This window comes from Mauremys mutica, chromosome 5 (assembly GCF_020497125.1).
Source record: "Mauremys mutica isolate MM-2020 ecotype Southern chromosome 5, ASM2049712v1, whole genome shotgun sequence".
NCBI classification, from domain to species: Eukaryota; Metazoa; Chordata; order Testudines; family Geoemydidae; genus Mauremys; species Mauremys mutica.
Genome location: NC_059076.1, coordinates 68,546,063 through 68,561,391, shown reverse-complemented (window position 1 = coordinate 68,561,391; position 15,329 = coordinate 68,546,063). Strand labels below are relative to the sequence as shown.

The 15,329-nt window shown below is 36.5% G+C and overlaps 1 protein-coding gene across 3 annotated transcripts in view; it reads left to right on the top strand.

Moving 5' to 3' along the window:
* The window catches only part of FSTL5 (follistatin like 5), a 626,682-nt gene that overhangs the window by 551,965 nt on the left and 59,388 nt on the right, over nucleotides 1-15,329 (top strand). For 2 of the 3 annotated variants that reach the window (XM_045019768.1, XM_045019770.1), the window contains 2 exons: nucleotides 9,499-9,525; nucleotides 13,463-13,581. In XM_045019768.1, coding sequence (XP_044875703.1) covers nucleotides 9,499-9,525; nucleotides 13,463-13,581 — 146 coding nt within the window. The remainder of the gene's footprint in view (nucleotides 1-9,498; nucleotides 9,526-13,462; nucleotides 13,582-15,329) is intronic. The other variant, XM_045019769.1, reaches the window with a different exon arrangement.

The window sequence follows — 15,329 nt, the reverse complement described above, 5'->3', positions numbered from 1 at the left end:
TTCGCTGAATATTGCAATATTGGACTTGCAGATAATGAAAATACATGTGCTCTTTTAAAATCAACTGAACCAGTTGATTTTAAGTTTGTTTTTTAAATCATGGCAACATTTCTATTGCTTTCAAACTTTCTAGAAGTTTGTTTTACAAAACATATGTCAGATCTAATTTAAACAATTTCTCTTTAATTATTTTTAACTAATTTACGGCCTAGATCTAAATTTTCATGTAAGAGATGTACCTGATGATATAGTGAATTAGAAATTTGTCACATAATATCATTATGGTATTTCTGAAGCAGTTTAAGAATATTTGATGACCTTTTAAAATTTTTATAAAGCAGTTTTTATTATTTAATATCAATTACAGCTTTCCCATGTACTCACTTTATCCACTGTGACAAAGTCACATTCCATGAAGCAACTTTTTCTATAAAACCTTTCATCTGCTCACCCAGAGGAAGCTGAAAATTATCTGCCTCATGTATTCTTTGTCTTGGGGCTGTATTTAAAAAATAATATGCCTTTTCCATGCCATTAAATAGATCTATTTCTAACACAATGCCTTTTTGGAAGTAATGTCATAGTCTTATCACCTAACAAGAGGTTATGTGATCTGAATACTACTGACTTGAGAGCTTTATGGCCATCATAAGCAACCGGGCATCTCCGCTGCCTAGAATTTGGAATAAGACTAAAAGCTTTTTGACTCTGATTTATTGCCTAAAGTTTCCCTACAAGGCTTTATGCACCTTTAATGGAATCTCCCTGTCGACTCTCATACTCAGTGATACCTATTTACCTAATTTCTTTGGAGATAATTTACTCTGGCATTTCATTTTATGGCTAGTATTCAAAGCTTAAATAAGGATAAACTTTCAGATTATTTTCATGTACATTATATGTGTGTTAATGTGCTACGACAAAGGAATTCAGGTTGAATCACTACCAGAGCTTACAGAAAATAAAGAGCAGTGTACAGCTACAAACATTTATGATGAACTCCAGAACTATCCTACCCCTGAAAAGTCAGTTTCACTGAAAGGTGTGAATATTTAATCTCTTACAGAAAAAATATTTGTGTCATAATGTGCACACCTATCACTAAAATGTCATCTTTGCTATGCTTTGTTACACTATCTCAAGATATAATTATGAAAAATTAAAATCAAACAACCTTCTCCTCTGAGCAATATAATCAGAGGAAATAATCCGGCAGTTGTGACATTTTAACTGATAAATAAAAGCTTAATAATTAGTCAGGACAATAGATGTTAGATAATTGGTTTTAATATACCCCAAGATGAAATCAAAGCATGTATCACATGAAGGGAGAGCAGCCTCATTTTTTTTCTCTTAAATCTGAGATGATGCTAATAGAACAAAAGAGTCAGGCTTACTTTGTCAGATATATTCTATCACATGAATACCAATTGAAATAAATCATGGTTCTTTTTGAAAAGGTGCATTGTTTTATTCCAGTACCAAGAATTATTAATGACACAACATTGTCCCTATCACTTAGGAGTATTGTGGTTTTTTTAAGAAGTACCAGAACAAACTATACCATTAGGGGTGTGGTTTCTTCTTGATGGGTGTATATCTAGGTACAGCTGTTGTCTATGAGGGTTATCACCATATGAATCAAGCAGAGAATGTCTCTCCCCAAAAATGACATTATTTCTCAACAATTACTCTTATAGCTATAACAGAGAGCAGTAAAAGTGTACTGCAACTGCCTTCCTAAAATTCACTTATCATGTCTGTACTCATTTATACGGTACTATGGAGACAGGCCTGAAACATACCTAGAAATGAATCTTTAGGGCCATATGTTGTATGAGCCCACACATGAATATTTCATTTATATTAATATGAGTTTCACCATGGATGAAGAGCAGTATTTGACCATAACATTGGTAGATAGTGAGTACTGAGAAAATCTGAATTAGGATCTGATATCACTATTAAATTTACCCAAAATTCCAAAAAGGGGAAACTAAATGGTAATGAGGAAATTCAGAAACACATACTTTAAAAAAGTATTATGGGAAACCTGTACCACTGATTAAGAAACTTACCCAGTATCGCATAGGAAGTCTGGGACAGAGTTGGGAACAGAAACCAGGATTCCTCACTCATGACATAAGGGCAGCTATTCATATTTTTCAGAAGAAAATAGTCTGAAAAGGCAACCCTTAGCCAGTGTCTGCAGTCATTACTATTATAGTGTTGTATTGGGGTGGCTAACACTGTAAGCAAAATTATAAATATTCTATTTAATTTGATATAACCACCAATCACAAGCCATGTGAACCCACTGCCAGCACTTACAGAATGTAAATAAAAGAGAGCAGTGAATTGCTGACTAATATCAGTGACGAGCATCAGATCTATTTTACCTCTGAAAAGTCAGGTTCACTAAAAGATGTGAATATTTAATCTCTTGACAGCAAGATTGTGTCATAATATGCACTGCTATAACTGAAATGACATCTTTGTTATACTTGGTTACACTATTTGAAGACACACACACACACACACAAAAACCAAATATATGCAAAAATTCTCACCTGGTTTCTGGTTTCTGGTTTCATGACTAAGCCAAAACTCAAATCAAGTTCATTTAGAAATATTGCAAACTATGTGGGTTTAAATGGTCAGCAGGAAACCAAATGAAATGTGATGGGTTTTGAATCCAACTTGTAAATTGAAATTCATGTGGTATGAACTCATGATCACAATTAATGAAAATGTTTGGAATTACTGCCTTTAGAAGCCAACTCTACAGAATCCCCTTCCTACCCTTGAGCAGCAGCAGAGTCAGTAGCAGGAATTCTCAGTGGATATCCTGACCAGGCTCCCAAGGTTGTTGGGTTAATGCAAAAGGCGGTTACCCAAGTTGTGGCACTAGTTGTGCGTGCGTGTATCTATCAATCAATCTATTGGAATTAATAATACTAGGCAGAGGAACTTCTGGGGATAGTCTCTAATAAGGGAGATAAAGAAACAGAGGATGTGTATTGACATAATAAAAATTATGGACGAACCCCTGCAAAATGAAACTGTTGATTCACCATCAATTTGTCAGTTAATATATTCTTAATAAATGCATACTATAGAAAGGCATTTTGAGGAGTTAGAGATCCAGAAATTTGAGTTTGAGTTGTATTTCATAAGGTGTCAGGAGAGATCATTGTTTTTTCTCCACTTGCCAAGTTTCCACAAATGGATGCTCAGTTTGAAACCTGTTAATTTAATATCATAAATGGCAATGTTGAAACAATTTATTTCTTACTAGATTAGTATGCAAACCAAGAAGAGAATTTGGTGTATTTTTTGTTAGGGTTTCCCCCCACACACTTTTATGAGGCTGTTTTGAATTAAAATGTTCAGCCATCATAGTGATTCTAGAAACTTTTCTAAGCTTAAGCTTTCAATTGATTTCCACTTAGTCTACATTAGAACCAAAGCAACAAAATGCTATTGAAAATGTTTTGATTAGCCCTGTGATTAGAAAAACCAATGGAGAGGGAACAAAAGCTTATTTAACCACAAGCTGCATAATATAGGTCCAGAAAAAAATGACAATACTTCAGTGAAGATAAAAGCTAATAGATAAAGGTCATCAGCTATCTTTTAGATGATGGCCATTGAAGCATGTCAGTCAAGAGGTAAAACTGTTCTATGGAAAACATGAAAGAGCATTTTTTATACAAAACAAGTGACTTTTTCTGATTCTCAGTGGCCTCACCCTGTGTTTTGTTCTGAAACATAATATACTGCTTATTGATTGCTGGAAATATGATGATCCAGTTATGTTGGCAAAAGGAAATTGTTAATTCAACTGCAAAATTGTTGAATTTCAAGTCACGTGAAAAACAAACAAGAAAGATCCCATCATTTGTTTCCATCCTCTACCATTTCAATGTAAAGAAGAAAATTAGGACATTGTAATATCATGTGATGGGGCAGAGAGGTCCCATACTGGCAGTGAGTGCTTTAAGGATGCAGACAAGCTCTCCACTGCTAATGAAAGGGTTGGTGAAAGCCTGAGAATCCCTATGGTCCTACCCCACTACATCTGTAGCCAATGTGGAAAGGAGAGCTAAAAGAAAGAGAACCAGCCTAATTCACTGTTGATGAGGAAGGAGGGTAAGGCCTCTCCTGATGGAAGAGAAGCCTGGTTGCAGCCTTGAGACAGATTTTGCTTGTCAGCCAGATCTGACCTCCTAGAAAGGTTGACCAGACCCAATAGAGTGGAAGGGGTGAGGGGCAAGGTCATTGGCAGAAGAACAGACTGATTAGGAGACCAGCCCTGAATGGAAGGAGGGGGGGCACCAAAGGTTTCTGGGATGACCCTGTTTGAGTCAAGTTTGTTTTATTTCTGATTATCTTTTAATATTTATGCCCTGAAAGTCGTAGGACTGAGGGGTACTCTGGCTAGCAAGCCAACGCACCACTACACTGGACCTTATCAAAATAGAGATATATACCAGCACTGGTCCACAGTGGGGTTAATTGTGTCTGGAGGGGCCACAAGAGGGTGCCACCCTGACAATGTGGCACATCATTTGGAGTTTGTATTTTGGCTGTTTTAAGGAGCTCTTATGGCGGAGTGACTATAATGACAATAGTTTGGTGGCAGCACAATGTAGTAGGATACAGGAGACTTCATTTTGAGAACAATGTTCTAGCACCCTCTCCTAGAAGTAGCATGTTGTTTTTTTTCTGTTCAAAGGGTACAAGAAGCTGCATGATATAAGAAGATTCATCTCAGACAATCTGTGAAATGCTAATGGTATATTTATGAGAGCAGTATAGCTGCCTTCCATAAAGAGAGAGAGAGCAGTGGCCACCAAAGAAGGAGAATAAGGTTGAATAAAAGGCTGAACAATTGAAAAATAGGTTTTAAAAATGCATGTTAGTAATTTATGGTCAGGGATTGGTAAAATGGTGCCCACCACAAAAGCATAGAAATATATTTATAATTTGTAGTTACATGCATTTTCTTTACTTATGTCATCTTTTGTAAATACTGAGTATGTGTGTTTTGCTAGCCATTCACAGCTTCTCTGGACTATTTGCGATGGTTTCTGATTATATTAAGAACACTTCTTGTTCAAGGGGAAAAGTTTTGGATCTTGACCAGTATTACTATTTAATGATTGTATATTGTAAATATGTAACGGTTTAATAAGAAGTAGTTCTAATGCATTACATAATGCATTTCTTGACCCAAAAAAGACATGCCTGGAACATGGCAATTCTCCATTTTAATACAATTTTCATATATGAGATTACCTATAATAATCATGCATTTTTTCCATCTTGAGCCTAAAAAAAATGCAAGAGTTGAGTATTGGGGTATGGCTGAGTGATTAGTTTTTGTTAAAAATAGAATCTGAAGGGTATGTTCCTTGTAGTGCCTTCCATCTGTAGTGCAGATGTGGTGGATCCTCCATTATTGGAATCTTTATATCAGGACTGAATATCTTCCTTAACTTCTGTTTGAGCTATAACATATTTTTATGGACTTAATGCATAAATTACTGAGTCAATGTCTTTGGCCTGTGTTATCCAGGAGGTTAGATTAGATGGTGATAATGTTCTACTCTTAAAATCTGTGAAATCTGTATTTCACATCCAAGCTGCAGTTTCAAAAAGCAATGCAAAATCTTCTTCCCACTACAATTTATCATGTTTGTTGTGGTATTTTCAAGCTAGTAAGTCAGTTTTTCTAAAGCTGAGGGTTTTTTTTCCCTTTCTTCATTTTTTGTCTTGTATAACAAGTCTAGAAACCATATGTGTCATTTTGCATTAACCAGATTATTCTTATTCTGTATTGAATGTCTTAGAGGTCATGCATTTGTTAATGCCATGTCCTCACATGTTAGAAATAATTGGGGGAATGATTTTAATTTTCTTTTATCTCATGCCTCCACTTCCACCTTTTTATTGTTCAAATGCAGGAGTCCTTGAATACATTTGGATCACATGCTGTCCTTCCTTAAGAAAATCTTTGGAGAGGAAAACTAATTTTTTTTAAAAATCCCTCCAATTTGCTCTAGGGAGACAGCTTTTGAGTCTTGCAGAGAGACCTTGTATAACATTACATAGGGAAATTGAGCCCCAAAATGTTGCAGATACTGAATGTTCATGCATAATCGTCTCCAGCCAAACTATCCTAGTGCATCTGCAAGGACACCCTGCTCATCCATGCTGCTCTCTGAATCCCTATTTGTGCCCTACCCCGCTGCAAATGTACAAAGGGCAGTTAAATGCTGGGGTGTTAACTACTATGTTTGTTTTTTCTTGGAAAGATTGAGTTATTGGGGGTGCATGACATGTTTGGTTTTTTTTTTTCACCTCCCACCCCCTCCTTCATGCTGGTATCCCCTGCACGTGAGGCTACACTACAGGCTGTTTGCAAAGAGGGGCTTCTAAGGAGTTAAAGGGAAGGGTAATGCTTTATTGGCTGTACTTCCTTCTCTTTATGGGTACCACCAGCTCTCACCTTCCTGTGCAGAAAAGGGGATGCTTGGCTCTATAGCAGCAGGACTATGATTATCTAATTGAAAATTTTCTTTAAGTAGAAAAAAAAATCCAAATGCAACCTTTTTCTCTCCATTGTTTGGAGTAAATTAAATAAATGGAGATGTTTTATCTCCTAGAACTGGAAGGGACCTTGAAAGGTCACTGAGTCCAGCCCCCTGTCTTCACTAGCAAGACCAAGTACTGATTTTGCCCCAGATCCCTGAGTAGTCTCCTCAAGGATTGAACTCACAACCCTGGCTTTAGCAGGCTAATACTCAAGCCACTAAGCTATCCCACCCCTCAATTTAAAAATCTATTTTTTATACCCTCTCAATTGTTTATACACACACACACTCTCTCTCTCTCTATGCTCTTTTTATGTCAAGTTGGTTTCTTTCTTCACAAGGAGAATCAATCAATAAGACACCAAGCTAATCTTCCATCCCTACATGAATGCAGTTTATAGCAAAAGGACTAGATCTGCCGCAAACTGTTAAACCCTTTTACACAAGGACAAAAGAAATATCATTTAGCAGAACAGCCAAATTGCTTACACATGAGTAGCCAAGTAAAAAGTATTGTACCTTACACTATCAGAGGCATATTAACTACCGTGTTTGTGATTGCCAATGTAATATCACACTGCAAGCCCAGCTCATTTTGTGCTGTAAACATAGAGCCCAGTTCTGCCCTCCTCACTGTTGCTGGGTAGTAATTTACTCTGCAGATGGTATCCTGCTACTTTCAGTGAGACTTAGGGACAGATCCTGAGCTGCTGTAAATTGTCATAACTCCACTGACATCAATCTCTTTTTGAAATAAGAAGCCAACCACCTGACTTCAAAAGAGCAAATATAAAAATAAATTGAGAGAGTATACAAATATTGCTGTGACTCAATTTTGATTCCAGTGGCTCTGTTACAATTTACACTAATTGAGAAGGATCTGCCCCCTTATATAGAAATGTTATAATGTGAATAAAGGGTGGCAGAATCAGGACCACAATTATTATTAGCCATCTGTAGTGTATAACACATCAATGGATCACATCTTGAAGATAATACAGTATTGGGAGTTTGAAGTTACTATACACACAAGGGGTAATTAACAAAGGCACAACAATTAAACAGTTATAAAGCTAATAAACATTAATCCAGTAATATGTTAGTAATGTATGCTCTCATGTAGAAGAGTGAAGCTTTGATTCCAAAATTCAATAGTGCTACATTTCACTATTGCTATTTCTAATTTACACTTGTATAGAAAACTTATCCATAGATCTGAAAGTGCTGAATGTGGATAAATGTTCTCCTCCTCTAGTGCAGATGGGGAAATTGAAAGACAGTGAGTTTAAGTACTATGGCTAAGGTCATACAGCAAGTCAGTACTACTAAGAGAGACAGTTTGTGAAACACAGTGAGAAGGCAGGCAAAAAGATAATAGGAAAAACGCAACTGACATGTTTTCCAGAGCCTCTCAATCATGAACTTACCAAAAAGTGTAATGGCATTCTCCAGGGGATTACAAAACCTTGTGCTCTCTCTTTCTTAATAACAAAATAATAATAATATATGGAGATATACCTATCTCATAGAACTGGAAGGGACCCTGAGAGGTCACTGAGTCTAGCCCGCTGCCTTCACTGGCAGGACCAAGAGCTGATTTTGCCCCAGATCTCTAAGTGGCCCCCTCAAGGATTGAGAGTCCGGTGGCACCTTATAGACTAACAAATGTATTGGAACATAAGCTTTTGTGGGTGAATACCCACTTTGTCAGATGCATGTACAAACCTTATACTTTTTACAGATCCAGAGTAACATGGCTACCTGTCTGATACTTGAGCTCAAGGATTTAACTCACAACCCTGGGTTTAGCAGGCCAATGCTCAAACCACTGAGTTATCCCTCTCCCCATCTTCTGTTCCTTTTCCTTGAAATTTGTATGTATTTGTGAGGACAATTTTTTTTTCAAAGTATCTGTGTGTTTGATTAGTTTCTTCCACTGCAGCTTGTGCTTTAAATATTTAGAAATATATAGTTATATTTAGGTACATTCTATCCCCCCAAATGGAAGAGGTAGCAGAATTTGTATAATAAATTTTTCTCCACCCCATGTCTAAAATCCAGACACTTAAAACAAGAATTGCAAATATGGCTAATGATGTCATGTAAATGTAACTCACAATTCATGTGTGTTTGCCCCACAAAGCCCTGGTCTACGCTGGGGCCGGGGGGTTGATCTAAGTTACGCAACTTCAGCTACGTGAATAGCTCTGCCTGCACATCTCGCGGTGCTGCAGTACTCTGCCTGTCAACTCTGCCTGCGCCTCTCGCGGCGCTGGAGTACAGGAGTCGACAGGAGAGCGCTCAGGGGTCGATTTATCGCGTCTAGACTAGACATGATAAATCAATCCTTGCTGGATTGATCGCAGCCTGTCGATCAATGGCAAACATACCATTAACTTTGAAGGATCTGGTCTCATGTTACAGAAGTATAGAAGTAAGAATGATTTTTAAGTGCCTCATAAATATTTTCTTAAACGTGTTTGTCTCTCATCACTTTTTTCTAAAATGAATAATTCTTCAAAATTCATTATTTTCACTAAAAACAGTAGATGAAAATTATCTTCAGATATAATCTAATCTATATTTCTATGAACATAAACTTGAGATTTGTTGTTAGTAATGGAATATTAAACACACTCATTAATAAAAGGCTAGAAATGTTAATTGCAAAAAAAATCAACAAGAAGCATGGATAAGTCATTGTTTTTCCCATTTTGAAGTACAATAGTTTGATATGAAACTTTTTGGTAAATTCTCTGTATTTTGTATATATAAGTTCTTTAGTTTATGAGCCAGAAAATGTAGCATCATAATTATTTCAGAGACTGATATACCATTTCATGGTTTTTTTTCTTGTTCATTTGTCTCTTCTGTTCTTTCTCTCTCTTACATGCTGCAGTTGCAAACATATTGTGGCGAGAGGAAGGTACTAACACATTATTTTTTCTATACTATGATATTTTTTTCTTTTGTGCCTATTACATTACATGTTAGCAGTCAGTAGTTCTAGTAATTTGCAGGGTTGGGATTTTTTTGTAAAATATCATGGTATTTTAATGCCTTTATATAAGCATGCCATTGTCAACTGCTTTTCTTTATTTTGGGTCAAATTAATTATTTACTACAACTTTTTTATTGTTTGTATTTAACCTACATTTGTGTAAAGTTAAGGGTTAAATGCATAGGAGCAAGGAAACTCAGAGTTAGAGTTGAAAATCCAGGCTGTTGCTTTGCTCTTAACTTGTCCCGTTGATGTTATAAATCTTTCAGCCATTCAGCTTATCTGTAGTTAGAATTTTGACCACATGGTGTGAATCATTTGTCAAGAGTGTCATCTTGTGCAGCTCCCAAAATAATAGAGAATTCTGATTGGTTAATTAGTTAATGAGACAAAACAGTTTCTTCTTGATATAAAGTTGTGACTCTAGGGGGAAATTTCATGACCTATTGGAAACTTCTCTGTGGGATACATTTTATGACATAAGCAGTATCAGATGTTTGTGCAGTTTAGAACACTGTTGTCATCTAAGGTTTACTTCCAACGATAGGTATTTTGCTGGATCTGAGTTCTGTGCTTTAATATGACTTATCAGAGCAACATCTAGACACACGAGAAAATGTTGAAGCAGAAGAGTTAATATGACCCTTTATTCTTAACTCTGACTAGTGCTATATTCAATTAAAGTTATAGGGAAACTTTTAAATATTTCCATAAATGTGAAGGGTTTTTTTTCCAATTACTTTCAATGAAAGACTCATGGTAGCTGAGTTTCTCACAGATTTTGCTCTGTACTACAGTGCTCTTTTGCCACAGTAGGTGTTGATGGGTGTCACTCAAATACATTTTTTGTGATTGAATTTTCTGTTCCATAGAAATCAAAGTTCAAAATATAACATTTGACTTGGAAATGGCCTAATTACAAAATGAAATTTAGCACATATTCTTTATATTGCCAAAGTGCTTTACAGATATTAACTAGTTATTTCAACATCCCTATTTTATGGGGTCCAGAGCCTCAGCTGATATAAACCTGCCAATTCAGTGACCTCAGTGGAGCTAAGCCAAAGTACACCAGGTGGGAATCAGGCCCAGAGAGTTCAAGTGAGTTTTCCAAGACCTCACTGAGAGTCACACACTAGGGCTCTTGATTCAGTTGGTAGGGACTGAGAATCTAACGTGTTTCACCCTCGAAGCTTATTTTGCAATTTTATCAAAGGCTTCTCTCATTTCTTCTCTTGTTTAGAACTGAGTACATTATTGGCCCCTTTTTGTCTTCTGAGTATAAGCTGAGTGTAAACTTTTCAAGCCTGATCCTCTGTCATCTTCTGTGATTACAGAGTACCTACCACATTTTTATTGCTTTTGTAGCAATAGTTATTAATAATAAAAAGAATGTACCAGTGTGTAGACTAATGAGAACAGAGTAAACATGTCCCAGACTCTTTTATGGCCTGCTATTCGTGGAGCGAGGACTGTACCCAAACACTCACAGGCCAATGGCAGTTCTCTTATTGTCAGGTCAGTCCCTGTGCCTTTAACAAGAATTGGGGTTGGCAAGAAGGTGACAGCAGACCTCCAATAAAGGCAACACCAGGAGGAAGTATGCCTTTGCCCCCTTTCTACACTGTTGCAAGACTCCCACCATCCTTACCTTTCCTTTAAGTCTGATATTTACTTATTGCTGTACCTTGATGGAGTTGAGTACTGACACTCCAGTTAATACAAGCTCTCACAGTTGTAGCATGGATGCATCTGGACTTTGAAGCAATTATGTGGTAAGGTCCCAGACAACTGGAGAAGGGCAGGCATAGTATCTACGTTTAAAAAGAGGAACGAAGAGAACCTGGGGAATTATAGAATCAGCCTATTATAGGTCAGGCTAACTTCAATACCTGGAAAGATAGTGGAACAGATTATTAAGCAATCATTTTGTAACCTCCTAGAGGGTGGTTACATAGGGTTATAAGGAATAGCCAACTTGGATTTGTCAAGGCCAAATCATTCCAGACCAACCTAATTTGTTTTTCTTTTTACAGGGTTAGAGCCTAGTGGAGAGGGGGGAGCAGTAGATGTGATCTTAATTTTAGTAAGGTTTTTCACTTGGTCCCTCATATCAACTGGTTGAAAGGCTGTATTTAGAGTAGTTATCTTGGTTCACTGTCAAACTGGGAGAATGTGTCTAATCCCACATGGATGTGTCCAGGGTCCAGTACAATTCAATATTTTCATTAATGACTTGGATAAAGGAGTGGAGCGTATACTAACAAAATTTGTGGGATGAAAAGAATTTGGGAGTGGTTGGAAGCATTTTGGAGGACAGGAAAAGAATTCAAAATTACCTTGACAAATTAAAAAATTGGTCTAAAATCAACAAAATGAAGTTCAATGAAGACTTAGGAAAGAAAAATCAAACTGGCTGGGCAGTAGTACTGCTGAAAAGGGTCTGGGGTCATAGTGGATCACAAATTGAATATGAGGCAGCAATGTGATGCAATTGTGAAAAAGGCTAATATAATTTGTGGGGGGAGGAGTGTTGTATGTAAGACACGGGGTCTACTTGGCACTGGTGAAGCGTCAACGGGAGTACTATGTCCAGTTCTGAATGCCACACTTTAGAAAATATGTAGATAAATTGGAGAGAGTGCAGAGTTCAGAGAAAAAAAAAGATTTAGAAAACCTAACTTTGGAGGAAAGGTAAAACTGGGCATATTTAGCCTTGAGAAAAGAAGACCGGGGAAGGGACATAATAACAGTCTTCTAATACATTTATAAAAAGGACGGTGATCAGTTGTTCTCCATGTTCACTAAAAGTAGAACAAGTAATACTGTTAACCTGCATCAGGGAGATTTAGGTTAGATATTAGGAAAAACTTTCTAACTATAAATATAGTTAAGCACTGGAATAAGCTTCCAAGGGCTGTTGCTGAATCCCTGATACTGGAGATTTTTAAGAACAAGTTAAACATCTGTCAGGAATGGTCTCAGTATACTTGGTCCTGTCTCAGCCCAGGGTGGTGGACTAGATGACTTCTCACGGTCCTGTCCAGACCTACATTTCTATGATTGTACAGTGGATAAACATTTGTGTTTGTTCAAATTAGCATTAAAGTAGGCCCCCCTCTTCTTCCACCATGACTTTCCAGTAAAATGTAATAGAGAATATCTTCTTTACAGTACTGAAAGAAGTGTGATATATAATAATGAATAATTAAAAATCAGGACATTTCTGTTAACGTTTTATAGAAATTATTTGAACTCATCCCTCAGAAAAGGAAAAGTGAAAAATATGTGGAATTTATTTTTATTTGATCCCAATGTAAAAAAATAATTTACATGATCATTTTCATTAATGAAGTTGTTTTTCTTCCCTTGGTATCCTGCTGTTAATTGATTTATCTCACTAGACTGACCTCGCACCTGGTAAAGCTACCCCCCCCCTTTCATGTATTTATACCTGCTCCTGTATTTTTCACTTCATGCATCTGATGAAGTGGGCTCAAGCCCACAAAAGCTTATGCCCAAATAAATTTGTTAGTCTCTAAGGTGCCACAAGAACTCCTCGTTATTTCCAAGTCTGTGTTTATGAAGCCCACTGGCTTACTCCTGGGGGGAAAAAAACCAATGTGAAATCCTGAATAATGTCAGGGTGGTTTTTTTGTTTGTTTGTTTTAGCTAAATAAAAGATTCCACAGGATTAGCTTTATTAACATCATGCACATTAATAAATTGATCTCATGCCAGTGATATGGCACAGTGATATGGTGAGGGCTTGTGTTCAACAGGAGGACATGGTTGTGTGTTTTTTTGTTGTTGTTTTTTTAGGGTCTAATTTTGTTCATTTGTATGTGTTTTTGTTCCTAAGGTCTGGGAATTGGGAACATGTTCTATGTGTTTTATGAAGATGGAATCAAAGTGATACAACCCGTAGAATGTGAATTTCAGAGACATATTAAGCCCAGTGAAAAACTCCTCGGGTTTCAGGCAAGTATTTTATAAATTTATTTATAAGGTTTTTTTCCTCAGTGATTCTTTTCCTTTAAAAGAAAAATGCCAATTTAATGCTGGTCAAATGTGCCAGGATGATGACCATGGAAAGTGAAATTTTCTACATGTCCACTGGAGCAGGTAATTGTTACAAACCAATGCGCCTCAATGCTGAACTGTTTGTATTGTTCTCCATTTTATTTTATTTGTCTAAATTAGATTGTCAGCTCCGTAGATCAGAGCCTCTGCTGGTGTAAATTGTCATAGTCAATGGAGACAGTTAACACCAGAAGAGAATCTCTTACTGTGGAGTTGGTGTAAGCAGTTGCATCTCTCTACAATGAATGGTGTTGTACCCAGTTTCATCCATTTCTCTGTGTTCAGTTTTTGTGTGTGTTTGTAAAGCACTCTGTAAACAGTAGTTTAGTCTCCATGTCCACTCATTCCCGTATTGACTGGGGTGATGGGCACTTCTGATAGGAGCACTTGTGTGCTCATATCTAAATTAACTCATTTTGTATATTCCATTATAAAGCCTTCAAACAGTAATAACTTTCTCACTGCACATCTGGACTGGATTTGACTGATGGAGCTTTAGATGAAAAACTCAGTCTAACAATCCATGAGCAATCCCCCATGCAATGTTTTCCAATTACCGAAAGTACATTTAAGTAAAATAAAAAAAAATAAAAAAGGCAGAACTATCCCTATGGAATTTGCCTCTTCAGCTGTCATTAGAGAAGTCATAGTATGCAATACACAACAGCAAGATATATTTTTACTGTGAATAATTATACTTTCGGCAGCTAATCATGCCTTGATTTGTGCTGCTTAAGTTAAATTAGGTTGACAGCCAAAAATAAGCCAAAGACCTTTCTTCATGGATGGTTAATTCAAAAGCTGATTATTTAAGAAATCTCTGAAAATGTTATTGGGTTAAAGTGAAAATGAGAATAGTCTATTTTAAATGTATCCTGTGCTTTGTTTAAGAATTTAATGATCTTCAAAATGATTAATGATCTGGATAAGTAAGTTTAATGAAAAAAATCTTATTTCTTTTTTGTAGCTTTCCATTTCCAAAATAACATTCTAATTAAGCCAAGGAAATGTTAGAGAGTGACTGTTTTCTTTCAATAAGGAACAAACTTGGTGTCTCTGTAGAATGTATCTTGGTTTATGTATAAAATTATAAGATAGCACAGGAATACATATTTTAAAAGGGGGGGGCAGTAGATTTTGCCCTTGAATGTGTGGGTCACCTCCATTAACGTCAATGATAGTGCTGCACATACATCAGAAGACTGACTTTTTCTTCCCTTGAATAGGCAGGTTAATGGGGACTTTTTCTCGCAGAAAGAAACATGAGAATATTCAGACAGCTACCTTGGTGTGTGTGTTTTTGTTTGTTTTTATTGTTGTTTGCTTTTGTTTTTACAAATACTTGTTAAAGTACTCTTCACTTCCCTGTCCAAGAAAAAGGGTTTGATTTTCAATGAAAGATTCTGGAGTGTAATAGGACAAATAGAAGTCCATTGAGATTATTTTCTTCCTAGAAGAAGGATTGAAACATGGATTTAACAGAATTCCCTATATACACTCTTAATATCAAGACAGCAGCTGTGTGCTACTCAAAATAACTCATTGAGCAGGAACTTTAGACATACTCTGCAAAGGAGTCAGTTGTTATCTTTCCCATACCTCTTTGGAAAAAGCTCTGGGTTTGCTCTAAATAAAAATTCAATTTT